At 37.5% G+C, this 17,485-nt stretch overlaps 1 protein-coding gene across 5 annotated transcripts in view; it reads right to left on the reverse strand.

Moving 5' to 3' along the window:
* Nucleotides 1-251: 251 nt before the first annotated feature.
* LOC129362900 (amyloid beta precursor protein binding family B member 2-like) overlaps nt 252-17,485 on the reverse strand; it is a 39,274-nt gene continuing 22,040 nt past the window's right edge. For 4 of the 5 annotated variants that reach the window (XM_055034710.1, XM_055034709.1, XM_055034711.1 and 1 more), the window contains 6 exons: nt 8,863-8,977; nt 5,693-5,768; nt 3,655-3,735; nt 3,433-3,548; nt 3,133-3,315; nt 252-2,061 (listed from right to left, as the gene is read on the reverse strand). In XM_055034710.1, coding sequence (XP_054890685.1) covers nt 1,885-2,061; nt 3,133-3,315; nt 3,433-3,548; nt 3,655-3,735; nt 5,693-5,768; nt 8,863-8,977 — 748 coding nt within the window. In that variant the 3' untranslated portion in view covers nt 252-1,884. Of the gene's footprint in view, nt 2,062-3,132; nt 3,316-3,432; nt 3,549-3,654; nt 3,736-5,692; nt 5,769-8,862; nt 8,978-11,086; nt 11,774-17,485 lie in introns of those variants that run through there. The other variant, XM_055034712.1, reaches the window with a different exon arrangement.

Raw genomic sequence — 17,485 nt, forward strand, 5'->3', positions numbered from 1 at the left:
TATTTAGATAAACTCATCAGTTTTGGCAGATGTTAAAACTCTGACATCAAGATCAAATTGAACATTATAAAACTGAATCCCACATAGCATCAAATGTTTGCCCTCAAAAGTGATTTCTGGAGCTAATAATATCAATCATTATCCAGTCAGACTGTCTATATTTACAAAGTGGACTATTTAGATTTTATAATACAAACAAGGTGAAGAGCACAAATAAATTACTCCACTGGCCAGTCAGATACTGCTAGCTGTTTTCTTTTTGGTAATGCATTTATTGTCACAACAGATTACATTTACATGGTGTAGAGATGGGTGACAAACAGAAATGAACGGGTTCACATCTCTATTGTATTTTGTGTGTTTTTTACTTAAATAAAACTGCATTCACAGAGCACATACTGGGTGCAGGTGATGTCCCCCAGTCACAGGAGCACCGTATAAATTCATTTATTTATTTTTCTGCATATGTTTGTGGTCTTGTGGAATTGCATGTGCATTTTCATGGTGAGCATACAGTAGAGGAACCTTTTTCTTTAAGTTTAGGAGCATAAAGGACATTTTTTCATGTATGGCACATACTTGATTTGTTTTTGTGCCATATAAAGAACGGCAAACACTTTGTGTGCTGTGGTGTTTTTCTTTTCTTTTTTTTTTTGTTTGGCCACAAATTCTTCACGTCTACCAAAATAAAAGCCTGGATTTGGAATCGAACAATTTCCTGAGCAGTTTGTCAAGTTTAAACAGAAGCAATTCAACATTCTTGAAATCTTAAAATCGTTTTTCTGTGTTATAAAAAATTTACAATCTTAAGCCTTTAAATGCACTAAAAACTACTTTGCTTTCCTAACTCATCCATTGAAGAAGCTAAAGAAAAGAAATACAATCTTAAATTTGCATCTTTACACATGGGGCTATAGACTTTGAGTTGGGGGCTGGATGCTCTGGTGCCAGTGTAAATATTTATGGACAAGGATGAGTTATGCAGAAAGCATTTCTATTTTCTTTTTTTTGTGTGTGTGTGTGTGTTTGCGTTCACAAGTCTTCTCATCAATACTCTCACCAAACTCATATTTATCATTCCCCTTCAAGAAAACATGCAAAAAAACCAACCAATCTCTAGTCCCATCTTCTTTCACCAATTTCTCATCTCCCATTATTACTTATCTACAAACTTTGTGCTTGAATTTCTTCCTTTCTGCATAAAGTCATTTACATACACATCATTAATACAATCACTTCATTCTACATGAAATGGTTTTTGCTGTTTCGTCTGTTGGACACATTTCATACCATTTGGTGGGCAGCTGTGGGCTAATGAAGGTTTTCGACTGTTTGATCTTGGACCATTTTGTTGTTCTGATGTAAATCTTTTGTGACAACAACAAGACAACGCCCTTTTTTTTGTCCTTGAAAGCTACTGTTGCTCATTCAAGTCAACAAGTTCAGAATAGTACAGAGATGAAAAGAAAATAATTAATACCAATGAGTTCCTCCATAAGCAGTCTGAGGGTAGAAATTTGATTTTTTTTTTCTTTTTTCTCCCCCACCTGGGTCATCCTTTGTGTCAAGTGAAAGTTTATGTAATCCATCAGGTGAAGATATCCACAACAAGGAGACGTTTTCACGCGGACAAAACTCTGCTTGACCGTCAAAGCTTGAACAGTTCTGTGACCTCTCCTGTCCCTTCACACATAAACGGGACTATTTATTTATTTATTTATTTATTTTTTATATGATCAGGCGCTTTCCTGCATCCGCCGTCGTAGTAAGTATAATGCATGTACATCGTCTCTTCCAATATCTTGCACTGACTAAGTGTTTTTGTGGTGGCTGTGAGAGTGGCATCCAGGCTGAGGTGGGGTGCAATGCGGTGAGTAGCGACGGTCATTGCTGGGGCAGTTCTGACGGCTGTTTCTTGGGTTTCAGAGTGTCTATGAGAGACTGGACGCTGCGTTTAACACTGGTGGTCACTCGGCGCGTCACTGAGTCTGAAGAGGGAGCTGAGGAAGAGCCGGCGCGCTGAGAGGGCGGCCGTGCCACCAGACACTTCTGGTACCGGAGCTGAGGAAGAGGAAGAGGAAGAGGAAGAGGGAGGGTGTGAGTGAGAAAGAGTGTTTAATGAGAATTCAGCTGAAGACCTTATTTACTTTCTCCTCTGTGTTCTCTTAATTATTTCTCATGTGGTCTATAAGTAAAGAAGAACATTTCTGCCCCCCCACATTCAGTTTGTGTAAAGGAAAAGGCTCAGTCTTCATGTACCAATGTATAAGGATCACATTTTCTAGAAATTAGGGGTTTAAAAAAAGCGGAGGAAACTTCAGACTGATCATGTACAGAGGCTGAGAACAGTGGTACCCGATTCACCACCTTACTATTTTAAGAAACATCACTAATTATTAAAAAAAAATGATCAATTATTTCTCAAGGTAATGAGATGATGCATGTGGTCACAACAAAACAGGTAAGAGAATTTTACTTATTTCCACGTAACTGGATAAGGAAGCTGTTAAGAATCGCACAATGATGAGACAAGGGAACATAAAACAAACAAACAAACAAGCTCACGTTGTCTCGATAGGGCGAGATAATCAAACTTGTCAAGTTAAATTTAGTTCAAGGTTGTTATCTCACAAATACTAGAAATGATATTATGACAAAACAAACCTGAGATCTTGTTATATTAATACAAGATACTGTGTAATTTATGAAAAGCAAATGTATTTATTTATTTATTTATCGTGATAAAAGATGTTAAAAAAAAAATCAGATGGTATTAATTTTATAACAAAGCCAGTGTAAGGTTTAGTTATCTTGATATACCAGGATGACAAAACTGTTTTATAATGAAACAAGCTTGAGGTCGCGCTCAAGATCGTGTTCGACATTTTGTAAACAAGCAGTTTTGTTTCTATTATGGTTATCTGTGGTTCAGGTGATAAAGTGGGAGTTTCATTGCTTGAAATGCTGAGAAGACACTGATACTAAATATGCATGTAAATAAAAATTCAACATTTGTCCTTTTTTTGTCAAAAATTCAAAATTCAATTCGATATTTCAAAATTTGGAGTCTGGAAAGATCATCTGACAGATGAGCGAAGAATGCAGCTGTTCACATTTAGTTTCCGGACTTACCACACAAGCTGCCTGCACCGCCTCCGACACGCTGCCTGCATTTGGATCACACCAGAAGACATGACACTGGAAGTGCTGATTCCCAGTGTCCATGATGAAGGCAAACGTGTGCACGTCCCGTCCCACGCCCATGAAGGACAAGAACCGCACACGGCACTCCACCAGCACCTCCTCCTCTTCCTCCTGTGCAGCCATCAAAGAGCAGAGTCAAAGCTCTAATCTGCCTCTCTTTTTAATTGATAAGCCTATTCTCATCTTTTATGTATTTTAAACCCCTGGTTAGTCACAAAAAGCCCCTGCCTTCTCTTTGATGACAGCCACGGTAGTGTCCGCAATACTTAGTATGACAGGGGTCCATTCTTCTTTGCCTGTGGATGACAGGAGGTTTTCTATGGCCCCGTTAATAATGTCCATACCTGGGGACGAAACGCATGGTATCCTCAAAACACTAGACATCTAATAAAAATACTTTTTTAATTTTTTTTTTGATGAGAGGGGAATTCAGAGGGATTCCAGCTTTACCTATTGGGCGAGACACATATGTCACACCAAGATAAAACACATGGAACTTCTGCACCAGTTCAGTCTTTGGCATGGGGAACTCTACAGAGAGAAAACACACATTCAGACATCCACAGACATCAGCAAGTCTAATCAGAGGACAAGATCTGATTTTTCAAAAGAGGAGTGCACACACGATAATTGGCGTAAAGCTGAGAAATAAACAAACACTGAATATTTTAATATTTTGTTCTGCTGTTGACATGATTAGAGCATAAAAAGGATGGAGGAGCATACTGGATTTTGGAGGACTGACTGTGAAAGCCCTGCTGGTACCTGTTTATACTTTGGCCTGTGGGCAGAGATGACTGCATAACAAAATAAGTGATCAAAGCAACCATCTGCACTTCAATCAGATCTTCAATTAAGATCTTCGACTCGCAGGAAGCAAATTGTGACACAATAGATTTTTAGCTCAACAGGGCTGGGCTGATTTCTGACATGGCAAAATGACAAACGATTCAAGCACTGAAAGAATCAAAACTAACAAAAGGGCGTGTCAAAAAAATCCAATCAATAAATGAAGAATTTTAGAATCATAAATGCCAAAGTTATTATCTGTAGAAAACAGATATTTAAACAGTTTGCTCAAAAAAAGAAAAAAAAAAGTTACAGTAGCTTGGAAGATGGACTCTGTCCTAAGGAAGGAGCAAAATGGAGATAGGAAGAATGAGGTCATTTCTGAGATTTTTATAATTGATATGTTTTATTGCTAGACTAACCATTGTTAGCTGCATAACTCTGGTTTTACAGATTACAGTTTGTGGGTGACCTTGCTATTGAAATAGGGTCTTTGTTATAGCTTGTTATTTGCTGCTGCTCATTTTGTAATTAATTTGATGGTATGCTTCTTGCCACTGTGCATTGGAAACACCATTTGTGTCCAGGGTTTTATTTCCCGGCTGATGTCTTGAGCTTCAGTATTTCTGCAGAATGTTATTTTTTCATCATGACATCTATTTAATCCCCTTTAATCATGGTCACCCTTGTACCATAAGTGTACAGACTTTCAAGCTTCTTTTCCACATCATCATCTGGGTTTACTACATTGTTTAATGGCTTAGTTTTCTATTTTACAATGCCATTCTGTCAAGAGGATGGAGCTCGTAAAGTTTGGTATTTACTGAGGTGTTATTTGTTCGGGTCTGAGAAAATAAGAACCAGGGCTTCAGAAGTAATGATCTGGTTCATCTGTTATGAGCTCAATATTGTTCACTGAATTTTAACAAGTGACAAATCTTTGAATTCAGGGATTTGAAGATGCAAGGGATCATTGGGTTATATTTGATCTTGGGGTCGGGGTGGGAGCTGTGGAGGCGATTCCTTAAAGAAACGGTTATTGGATTTTAATGAGGTTGACTGTCTCCATAAGTGAGCTGCTGATATGGTTCTTTTAAATTCTGATTCCCTTTGTGGCTTGCCCTTAACACTCCGCTTACATGCACACCAGCTGAGGTTATCCCAGAGGATTGGTTGTGCTGGACCATTTCCTCTTTTTTTTCCAATAATTACTTAGGACAGAGACAAACAAGCAGTGGGAATAAGAAAACAAGGTTATGAACAGAACTATCTATAGACAACAGTCTTTTCTTTACACAATCCTTCTTTGCTGCTCCTGAGACAATAGGAGCCTCTTTTCCAAAAAAAAAAAAAAAAATAAAAGCTTAGACATGTTGAAAAACTGTAATGAGAAAACAAAAGACTGCAATGTGGAGATTTTCCATGGCTGACAAATGATATTTTTGCACGAGGGAACTACAAAGAAAATGAAAAGAAAATTAGTCTGTGTGTGCTACGTTGAATTCCTTATGGTGTGGAGGTACAAATCTTTTCAAACGTTCACATTTAGAATTTCCTCTTTCTTCAGGACTGATAACTATAGTTTAAAGCTTTTTGGATTATAATAAGAAAGATTGACAAATAAGTGGTAATGAAACTAATTATTCTGGAAATGTTATCAAAGTATTCTCTGATGTAATGGAAATATGTGTGTGTTTACCTTGCAGGGGCACATCAGAGCCATTCTGGGACGAGCTGCCAGCCGCAGCTTTAGCACTTTTTCTTTCAGCCATAATCTGAAAAGAAATGGATATGTGAAAAAGGACATGAAGTGAGAAACAGCAGGCAAAACCAGAAGTAAACAAAAACTGAAAGAAAGGCCAGGGGAAAAATATTAAAAATTTTATAACGGAAGAATATGATGACCAGAATATGAATTTGGAGGCAAGAAAACTGTTTCCAGTAACTAAAAGAAACATGTTCCAAGAGAGAAGGAGCGGGCAAAACTTTCAGCAGATAACAAGAAGGCGAATGGAGAACTGAAAAGTTGCTCTGTCTACCAGAAAACCAAAAGACAGAACTTGGACGCACTCTTTTGTCTGCAAAATGTATTATGCAAGCTTTCAGTCAGAGAACTCAACAAGCCAAAGTTATTTTTAAGACAAAAAGGTTTTCAGCTTTTCAGAAATCTAAGAGGACATCCTCTAAAATAGACAAATACACAGCAATGTTGGTTTTAGAATAGAAACAGCCTTAATGTCCCACAACAGAGAAATCCAGATTTTAATAATATAAGCCACCATAACCACTATTCGTTAATATAAAATGCTAAAGGTGGTTTAAAACTTTTTATCATAGCTGAAGCACAAAAGTAGAACAGAAATTTTCATAAGGGAATTATTTGTTCAATTGTGCAAAAGTGCAAGAAATTCTACAAATTTGAGCAGAGTTTCCTATAAAGTTGGAGTTTTATTCATTACAAATTATGTGCCTCTCTGACTTGTATTGTATTAATCAGAAATGTTGGTTTAAAGTGTAAGTATGGTACTTCGGTGCTTGCTGAGAATAAGTGGTTTGAGTAGTTTTCATGCTGACAACGAGAAAATATGTAAATATGTCTACTTCATTCGTACAAATGAAATAGATACTGCCCTTTTTTCAGTTTTTGGGGCCACAGATCTCGTTTTGGAGATGCGTGCTCTTTAAAGAGAGTTGAATATTCTGCATGGCCTCTGCACCGAGCCAACGCGCTCTCTACAGACCCTTGATAAATTGCAGGCGTCATTAATCAAAGTCTACAGTCTGTCTGCAACTCTGCTAACAGGGGAGCCTAAAAGACACACATTCAGTCTAAGGCACAAAACGGAGCGCAGTTCAATGTGCTGCTCAGCCACAAAACTCAGGTCACCAAGTTTGTCCTCTGCAGTAAAGAGAAAACCAGCAGTGTGTTTAAAATAGGTAGTTTGAGGGTATGACTTGTGGTACCGTGTAATGCACAGAAATAAAAATACTTTCTTTGGTTTGGGATTAGAAATCTAAAAGCGTGTAAAAGAATGAAAAACTTTTTTTTTTCCCTAAATGGGTCATCATTTCTCTTAGGAAGAAATCTGTCATTCCACAAATTCATCCTTTACAAGGGCAGCACTGACCAGAGGATGGGCCAATTTTCATAGGCACTCTTATGAGAGCACACACTTTTGCCCATATCAGCTACAATGTTTTCTTGGGTGAAATTTTGTATTGTGCTAGGATGATTTGTAAATCTATTGCTGGCTGTAAGACTTGCATTTCTGTGCAAGTCTTACAGAATCCCATTTCAGAGTTTGCTCATGTAAAACTCCGAAAAGGATCATCGTTGCTTCACAGACTGAAGCAATGACTCGAAGAAGATTTTAATAACAGATTTTAAGGTAGCATTCACGGTTTTCTGTCTGTGAGATGAGAAATTGGCCTTCGTTCACGTGAGATTGCTCACACTGGCTTTTTAATAGTTGCACATATCTATAGGTTCTACGCAACAGCTGGAAAGGTTCTGATATCATCATGGCTTGGTTGCACATTCTAAATGTTTTATGACTTACTTACTTGTTTTTCAGCCCAATGTAAAAGCAAAATGTCATTCTTGTTTCATCAAATGGAGCCAATATCTGCTGCAGAGTCACACATGAAAGTATCTCTGATAAGAAAGCCACATTTACTTTCTGCAGCATTTCTTTCCTTCTTTGAGAAACGGCAAAAGCAACATGTAAATAAATTATTTACAAAATGGTTTTAGGAGAATAAACGAGACTGCACACAATAGATCCAGGGTTATGTGATGTTCCATACCAGAAACAAATCTTAAGCACAAAACAGCAGTTGCAGTAAGTAAACACAATAAGTAAACAGAGACACGTTATCTTCATGAAATTGAAGATGGTGCACTATCAAAGATCTCTTTGTGCCGCTCAGACAAGGGAGAGCTTGTTTAACTCTTGCTTCTCATGAATGTATGTCCTAGCTAATTCACTGAAATGAGACTGCAATGCTCAAACAAATGACCAAAAACCACAGAGCACCATTTCAAACTCTAGAGGCCTCAGGTTATTGCGGGACAATTGGAAATAGACTTACAGACTGAAGCATGGCTTTGTTTTGGAAGCATTGCTAAGGGAGGCCTCATCTATAAAACTGGAATTTTGGTTTAGATTTGCATAGGTAAACTAAATAAACTACTAGAGCTCTGGTGTGCTTTGGATAAATCACAGAACAGATGCTTACCTAGAAAGAAAAGCACCATGTTAGAAAAAAAAAAATCAAACATCATATCACCACAAGCATTACACCAACAATCAGACCTGGTGGTGGAGGAGTGATTATTTGGGTTTACTTTGAACCCACAAGATCTTGGAACAGTCATGGACAACACTATTAACTGCTCAGTAGTAAAAATTAAGTCAAATTTAATACCATCTGTCCAAAAGCTCAGAAAAAAAAATGCAGCAGGAAGATGCTTTCAAGCACACCTAAACCTGAATGAGTGGAAAGAAAGGAAAGTGGTCTAATGGCTCCGATTATGCTGCAGTACAACCTTAGAAAAGCTGTACAGAAACCAGTATGAAGACCTCAGTTAAGTGAAACGTCGTCTTAACCTATGGTGGAAAATTCCTCCATGAGGTGATAGACTCAATAAAAAGGTAATAAGTGGGAACAATTTTTAAAGTTGCTGCACCTACAGTTTTTGTCCTGTCATTCATTTACTATAATGTAAATGTGAAAGGTAAGGCTACAGAATTTCTGAAAACCACCACCTTGGAAAACTGTTCTCCTCTCAGAATAAAACGCACTGATTCACTTCACTGTGTGAGATGAACTAATCTCTGAGAATGCAGTAGCAGTAAGGATCATTACCTTGGAGCAGATTTCGTGGAGACTTGTGGCAATGGCTGCGGCAGGAGTATCACATCGAAACACGTGGCACTTCAACACCCGTGTGTTTTTGTCTCTGGCCACATAGGCAAAGTCCCTGAAGCATGGTTGGAAGACACAAGAACGATCACAGGTAAATTTTTAATGCAGATGTGGCAGAAAATCATTATTAGGATCAATTTTCCAAATGCACCTTCACAGTGGGCCAACCACACACATTTCTTCAACAAAAGGCCAAGAAGAAAAATCTCTTTAATAAAGGTTGTTCGGTGATTAATATCAATAAGCTGGCCTTGCTTAGTAAATGACATTTAATCATATTTTGATTAAATGTCTATAAATATTTATTTTGAGTTACTTTACATTTTCCAAGCACCCTCAACATCTAATAATCTATTGGAAAAAATAATCACCTGAAACATATATTGTTATATAATAAGAAATATTCCATGGCTGGAGGATAATCTCTTACTGAAAAAATAAATAAATATTTTTTTTATTTTGTCACAATATGACAATAACTTCGTTTTACATTAGTTTTTAAAAATGGATTGGAAAGTCTAGCAACTTTTATTCAGTATTTTATCTTTCTATTTCCTCGAGGTAGAAATATGATCTGACACCGATGCTGCCCGTCACTCTACAAAATGGAAAAGAAAAGAGAACATGCCATTCAAGTGTCACAGATACCTTCTTTAAGATATCTTTGACACCTGATGGTTGCAAGAAAATAATTAACTTGCTTCAAGCGCCTTTATCAACTGTCAAGGTAATAATTTCAGAACGATTTCTCGATAAACTCTTATCCCTGTGATTATACGTGTATTGTTCTCATCTACGTGCTGTCGTAGTGCTGGCATATTTTAGTTTTCTCAACAGCGGTTCCACGCTGCGCGGTGACATTTGGTTTGACAGTGGAAGTCGGCGACTTATTCGAAAACATCAAAAGAATCTGTCCTTGGATCGGTCTTGTTTTGAAACAAAGACATCGCCAACTACTCCCCCAAATGCTGCTGCATCATGGAGAGTTTACATCTCTTCTAGACATTTCTTGGTTAAGGTTTTGCTGTAATTAACACCATTGTTTGCGGGAAAATATTTCTTTGTCTGTGGCGTCTTGTGGAGGCTTTCGAACTTGCTTGATTTAAGACAAGCATGATGTTTAGTCTGTTTTTCTAGGTTTTTCCAAACCAAAAATCACAGCTGCCATCATTTTGACAATACAAGCCCACATGCATGCGTGTACAAAGGTGTGTCTGAATGAGCCAAAGGAGACTGCATGCCAGGAGCATCGCAGCAGTGCCACATGGCTTAGAAAATAATAATAATAATAAAAAAAAAAGAAGATGAGATGAGACTTCAGGGAAGAAACTCCTCTGAGAAAGAAACTTTGTGCTGAAAGTGGGTGGCAGATGAAAAACAGCAACACCTGGGAGGTAGGACACAAACACACACAGACAGAAGATGAAAGATACACACATTTCTTTCCCATTAACAGGTGAGACAAACTGGAAAAAAACAACAACAAAATAAACGAACAAACAAAAACAAGTAGGTGGATGTGCTGCCAGCTTCGAACGTAAATGACAATGAGTAATTAAGCAGGAGGGCGTGAGGACATGACAGAAGGCCAACTGGATGGCTGGGTCTCCAGATGTACACAAACATCTCCTCTCACACGCCAATGAAACCACAGACACAAACAGAAATATGGCAACTCCAGCTGGCATTTATCACAGCGGGCTCTTTGTGTTTATGAGTCCATTACCCAGCCTGTCTCCGCTGCTTAATTGTGTGCTCACACACTTTGGGTCGATAATGCTCTCTGCCTGTGGCCAGGAAGGAAAGTGATAGGACGCGTCCCTCCTTCAGGGACATTTCAGGGGTGCGTTGTCGAAAGCAGTATGAGCGGCCTTGCCTCTGGTGCCACAAATGATTCTGTTATGACTCCTGTACCCCCTCGGTGGATTCGCAAAGCAACGAAACAGCATGCGACTCTTAACATGCAGCCGCCTTCAGCCGGTGTGACTTGCAGGTGATTTACCACCTCCAGTAGCTTCTGTACTCCACATGACTTGGGGCAAAAGTAAAGACACTGATTTAACTCCTAAAGTGACAAGCATGGCTCCACAGCTGGGTGGCAGCGTCCATATAAGGATTATGAGAGGAGACACGTAGATCATTTACTTAACCAATGAGATGTTACCTTTCTCTGTGTCCCAGGAAGCAAGGGGAAGGGGAGGGGATTTGGGGCAAGAAAAGAGAAGGTAAAGAGTTAGAGAAACATTAATGCAGCATCCTGAGTCAGAAATCATTCTGTCAGTACCACTCAGCTCTATTTACTTTTTATTACTTTTTCACTCAGAACACCTTTCCTGTGCAATGCGCCGTCATACCATACTGCGACGAAGAGGCACACAAGATCGGCTTGTTTCAACTCAGCTTCATCTCTTTTATCCACTCTGCCTTCAGTCTCTAATCGTCCCTCTGCTTTCATCCTCCCTCTGCGTCTCTCAATCCTCTGCACACTTTTTTCTTTTCAGAGCAGGAGAAGCTCCAGACAGAAAGGAGATCCAACACGAGATGATTGATATTAATGGCATAATGCGCCACAGTGCACCACGTCTTCTAGTCTGTGATAGTCTATTATCGGAAACACAACAAAAGGTGTTATTCGATGGAAGAAACCTTTACCAGGAATCACACAGGTTTTCTGGGGATTCTCTTTTCCAGAAAACAGCACCAGAAAGGAGAAGCTACATTTTGGAGGGGATGTTGAAATATAATCGGTACTTTGATATTGGACGGCTGACCATTGTTAGTTGGTGGACTAATCCAAGCATTTTGTTTCAGAGACCCACAGTTTCAACTCCTGTATCGTTCAAATTATTTGTTAATTTTAAATCATACCACAAAAGTTATTGGGTGTTTGTTGTGCGCAAATACATTATGTAAACAAAATAGTGTAAAGTGATAGTCAAATACATTGACATGATCGGTGTGGCTTTGTTGGGAAAAAAAAAAAGAAGAAAAAACCTTTTTAGGGATTTATACCAGGACTCTCATGACTTTCACTTTTTCTATTTGACTTTTGGAGCAAGACTGAGGCAACATTAAATGCACCTCAACATAAATCTTTTTGCATGATTTTGCCAACACTAGGCTAGAAGTACACTCACTTACCCTGGTCAGGCTTATTTTTACGTCCAAGTTACTAAGCCATCATTCTGTGGCCAGAGGCCTGTGATCACTCATTGAAAATGCCACTACAGCCAGCCAGGATAATCCAACACAGTGAGGTGAGGATGAAGAGCAGCAGCAGGAAACAGTACTGACATTTACAAGGTAACTGTGTAAAAATTCAAAGCCCAGGAAGAAAAAAATTGTACATGATGTCAAAAGTAACCCTGAAAGGTACTTATGTATGGTGGATAAAAAAGATTTTAATTAATCTGATATATTAGATTTGAATACATTTTTAGAACCTGGTAAAGAGACATTAAGACAGATTGAGGAACTCCACTTCCACCCACAGGAGTACACTCTAACCCCAATGCTCTGTTTGAAACTCTCTCTTTAAACTTGACATTTCAATCTACAGTCTATTTGGGGTCTGATTTTAAAATCAGTCTGATTTATTATACCTTTTTATATATATATATATATATATATATATATATATATATATATATATATATATATATATATATATATATATATATATATATATATATATATATATATATATATATATATATATTATATATATATTTTACTAGTTATCTTAATTTAATGTATATTTCTGAGGTTTGTGTATTTCCCCTCTGGGAATGAATGAAGGGATTGTCAGTCTATCCGTCTGATGGTGAATAATTTTCCCCATAATAAAAATCCCTCAAGCAATGATTTGTATGCTCCTCACTGTTTCCCCCAAGTACGCAGTCTTTGGGAACACTTAAAGGAATCATGAAGCTTGGTCTGCTTTCCTCCCTTAATTGCTTGTTTACGCTGTCTGCATAATTATTCCCCAGAACATTTCAATAAGCAAAAGGAAAAACGGAATCCCAGTTTCACAGCAAATGCTCCTTGTTATATGGCTAGCCATATAACATGGTACAATTACCTTTAAAACAGTAAAGCAAAGAAATATTAAATTGCTGCTGCTGTTGAAATATAATAATATATTGAATACACGTTTGCTGAATTTCATACAGGTTTATAATTAAACATCCTCATTTAGCAGGATTTCAACCCAGTTTGCATTTTTGTAAACTGGGAGTCTAAAAATCTTGTGTTATTTTTTGCTATGGACCCATGTGGATTTTAAATGTAATTAATTAACTAATGGTAACTAAATGCATCATTTACTATAGTTAACTAATACTTGCAAACCATTTTTTTAAAGAAACACTCCTACACATATTTCCCATTTTAATTTCAAGATATCTGGAAATATAACTAGTTGTAGTTATATGAAATGTTGTGGATGTCTCAATGTCTCTAATTTCAATTGGAGAAATTATATTTACCATAGATAAAATGATGATTGTTGACAGGAAAAATATAATTTTAGGTATTTAAAATATTAAGTTTTAGTTGGAAGAATTAATTCATGGACCTATACATTGTATGACAAAATAAATAAATAAATGGCTTAGCAATGCTTCAGCTGGAGGGAACTCTGTTCATTCCAGAACGTTCTCTGGAATTTTATTAAAGTTAATTTAAATTATTAGAGCAATATGTTGAAAAATAGATGTGGTTTTGAGAACATAACCTGAGACTAGGGCGTAGTGCATGTCAGGAGCATATCTGAACATTTAGGGGGAAATTTACTGTCGGATACAGATAGCAGAGTCAAAAAAATACCTGCTATTTTCTAAATATAATATAAAGCTAAAAAGTTTCCCCCCATGACCCTGTAATGAAAAGTGAGTATAGGCAGTGGATGGGGCGCTGATTAGTTTCTTTAATAAAAGTAAAAGGCAGAGTCCAGTATATAATATAGTTGGCATGTGGGAAAAAACTGCTATAGTTTAGGAATACTGAACAAAGTTAAAATGAGTAAATCCCAGTCAATATACACATGTGACAAATGCCAAAACATTCGCGTTTCTCCTGAGGACTTGATTGATTATGATTTGCTTTAAATATCCTTAGATATTATGAAGCTCTCTTGAAAGCTCTGCCCATCTTTCCAATGGGCAAGGAATTGCACATCCTTATATCTATGAGTTACCAATCTGTCTTTATCCAAAAGGAAGAGAATGTTTGTTAGTTTAATTTGGTACTGTGTGGGTCCAACCACACCTCAGCCTCAGAATGAATGACACACAGACATCAGAGATGTCAAAGGAGATTTTGGTTGGGAAAGTCTAGGGAGCTGAAACATAAAATCTCAAGACAGGAGAGTGATAAAGGCAGGAGACCAGAAAACCAAAATGAAAAGGTGGGAGAGGAGGAGAGAGAAATGAAAACGAGATGCGAGACCCTCTGAGGCCTGGATGGTGTAGAAGAAGGTGGAGAGAGAAAAACACGAGGCATGAGATGAAAGGTATGAAAGCACCAAAGCAAGGGGATGAGTTAAAGCAACACTCTCTACATGCATGTGTCTTTTTTTTTCCCCCTCTGTGCTCCACATATTTCCAGAGCTCAATAAAGGTTGACTTGACTCACTACTACCAATCTCTCTTTGATCCTGACGGCTGTGGGGCAGGCTCACCCGGAGAGGATGTGCACGAGTCGATGATTAAATGAGGTCACGGCTGCAGATACGCGGGTTGAACCAGGCTTGTGAAAGTCGCACAAGGCTGTCAGTGCATACTGCTCTGACATCAGTCACCCACCACGATAGCACTGACAGCACCGTGTGTAGTAAAACTGTACAACTAAAGGAGAAGCTCGCCACTGCTTACTGAAACACTGAGTAGTCATCGCTTCGGTCATTTCAGATGGCTTAGATTCAGAGATATTTGTTTGATTTTGAACATTTGCACTGATTCAATCAGCAGAAATAAGATTTTAAAGGTATAATACACTTAAGAAAAAAATATAATACATATTTACAATTTCACAGCATAAACAAACATTTTGAATAGCATGTTTAATACGTCTTTGAATAGAATAGCCATGTTGTAACTTTTTAAACTGTTATGCTGATAAATAAACTGAAACAAAATGATGTCTGTTTCCCAGAAATATATCTTTGAGCCTTCTCAACTAAATTAATGTAACCTTAATAAGAGTAATAAGTGGTGCTCTTTTTGACTACCCACCATAACTCTTTATATTTAGCTTGTTTCTACCAACTGACCAGCAGTGCTCAGCAATACTTGAAACCACCATGTTATCCTGAGTGGCATTCAGTAAAGAGAAAAAATAAAATAAAAATCCTGATCATGGAATTAAAATGACTTTTAAAATGTAAGAGTGGTTTGGCAAAAGTAGTAAAAATATGTATGTTAGAAATAAATCAATGTTATTGATTAATCCAACTTTCTGTTTTTGAAGATCTGATTTTCAGAAAGTCTGAATTTTTTTGTTTCGCCGATGCAGTTTGTTGGTTTCCATGATTTCCATGGTTCAAAATGATGTCAGCCCATCCAGTAAATACCATCTTGTCTGAAAAAGCACTTCCTGTTTTTTCATTTGGACTTTGAGTGATGTCAACTCACAGAAGGAATGACTGTGATAAGTCTATTTTTAAATATATGTTTTCTTTAATTTGTAATTTCTTTTAAAGGAAAAAAGTAAAAAAAAAAAACTGATTAATTAGAAATTGGACTTCATATAAAAAAAAATACATAAGATTTTATATTCAAGCCATATCGCCCAGTTCTGATGGTCAGTATTTAATATCGTAAGTTTGATGCTTGAATGTAAATTAATATTTGATGTGGTTTAGAGTTAAAATGAACTCTTATGAAATTAAATTTGGGAGCAGCGTCAGCAGCAGTAGATCTTTGAGGGTTTTACACTCGCCTCGCCCCAGTTATGGCGATTTTACTGTTTTCCAAATTAACTTCTTAATGATTTCAAATCCTAACCTTCAGGACTTCTTTGGATTAGCCAGAGTAGATGTTATGCGTCCATGCAGCATGTGAGAATGTTCATTTCAGTCATTAGAGACTTAACTTGGACGAGAGGTGAAAGACTTCACACTTGACTTGAAGAAATAACTTCTGCTCCACTCCAAGAAAATTTTAAACCATCTCAGCCTCTAAATTATATTACCTTGTCTATCGTGTCATCCCAAAATATGCTCAATATCAGCTCAATAATTAAGTTACAAGCTCACTAATTTGGATGAACTATTTTTAAAGGCAGCAGAAAAGTTTTTTGTGTCACTATTTGTAAAACTTTTTCAGAGGCATGGTTTTAAATATCTGTTTTAAAATCCAAAACATAGTGAAAACAACACAAATTGATTGTTGTTGTTTTCACTGCAGCAGCACTGGGATGCTTTGGTTTTTACTGGGGGGGAACAGTTACATGTAATTATTCCCCTTATTCCCCAACTGCTCCGACATCTTCCGTCTGCTCTGCAGCTTCCAGAATCACTCAGAAGAGACTGATGTCTCCTCCAAACCATCTGTCACTTACACACAAACACACACACACAGTATGATTTCTATCTTCACAAGGACTTTGCATCGACTTCCACTCATTTTTCATTCATTTCTATATCCTAGCCACGATCCTTTCCCTAAAACCTAACAATTATCAGCACATGCCTAACCCTACGCCTAACCTAAACTCTATTAACACCTTAGTCCCAACACATAAGCCAAAAACAGCTCTACCTTTTATGATGCCAGGGCTTTGGGCCCCATAAGGAGCAGTCGGTCCCCACAGCGCAGTTCGTGTCAGGAAGACGGTCCTTACAAATGCAGCAAATACAAGGCTGCACACAAAAATGCATCGCACAGACTTCAATTATCAAGCTGCTTATCAGCTTGTCTGGATTAGCTTTGGTCACTATGCTAATGCATATACATATGCTATCTGTGCTGGCAAATGCTGATCTGAAATATCTGCACAGGAAGCTCTGTGGTACTCCAGTCAGCAAAAAGTAGACAGAAAAAGCAACAAGAACCAGGTGAGTGTATGTTATTGATTCTACCTAAAGTGGTTATTACTGAGAGTATTAAAATTTTATTGGCCTGCATCCAAACATGGATCCAATCCAGATCCAATAGTGAAATGTGATGAACTTGCCAAACTGAAACATTGGGGTTTTCTATAAATAATCTAGGATAGAGGAAATTCCGACTCATCATGCGGTACATTAACAATTCCATACTAATAATTTGATAATGTTCTCGATGTACGAGTGCAACATATTTACGTAGTTGAGTTTTATTATCTGAATGTTTCAGGAATCATGAAACAGCACACCGTTGAATTAAAATTAACTATAAATAATGTTTGCAGTCAAACCAAAGCACAAGATTTAGAGTGTTTTTTAAATGCAGGAACATTATCAGTCCTCTTTTCTCAATATTTAGTACAACCAGTTGCCTTCAGGAGTCCCCTAAATAGTCAGCACACTTTTATAAATCCAGATGTCGTGTAAGAGCAATAGTGAACAGACAGCATCATAAAG

This window comes from Poeciliopsis prolifica, unplaced genomic scaffold (assembly GCF_027474105.1).
Source record: "Poeciliopsis prolifica strain line A6 unplaced genomic scaffold, Auburn_PproV2 SCAFFOLD009, whole genome shotgun sequence".
In the NCBI taxonomy this organism is placed as follows: domain Eukaryota; kingdom Metazoa; phylum Chordata; class Actinopteri; order Cyprinodontiformes; family Poeciliidae; genus Poeciliopsis; species Poeciliopsis prolifica.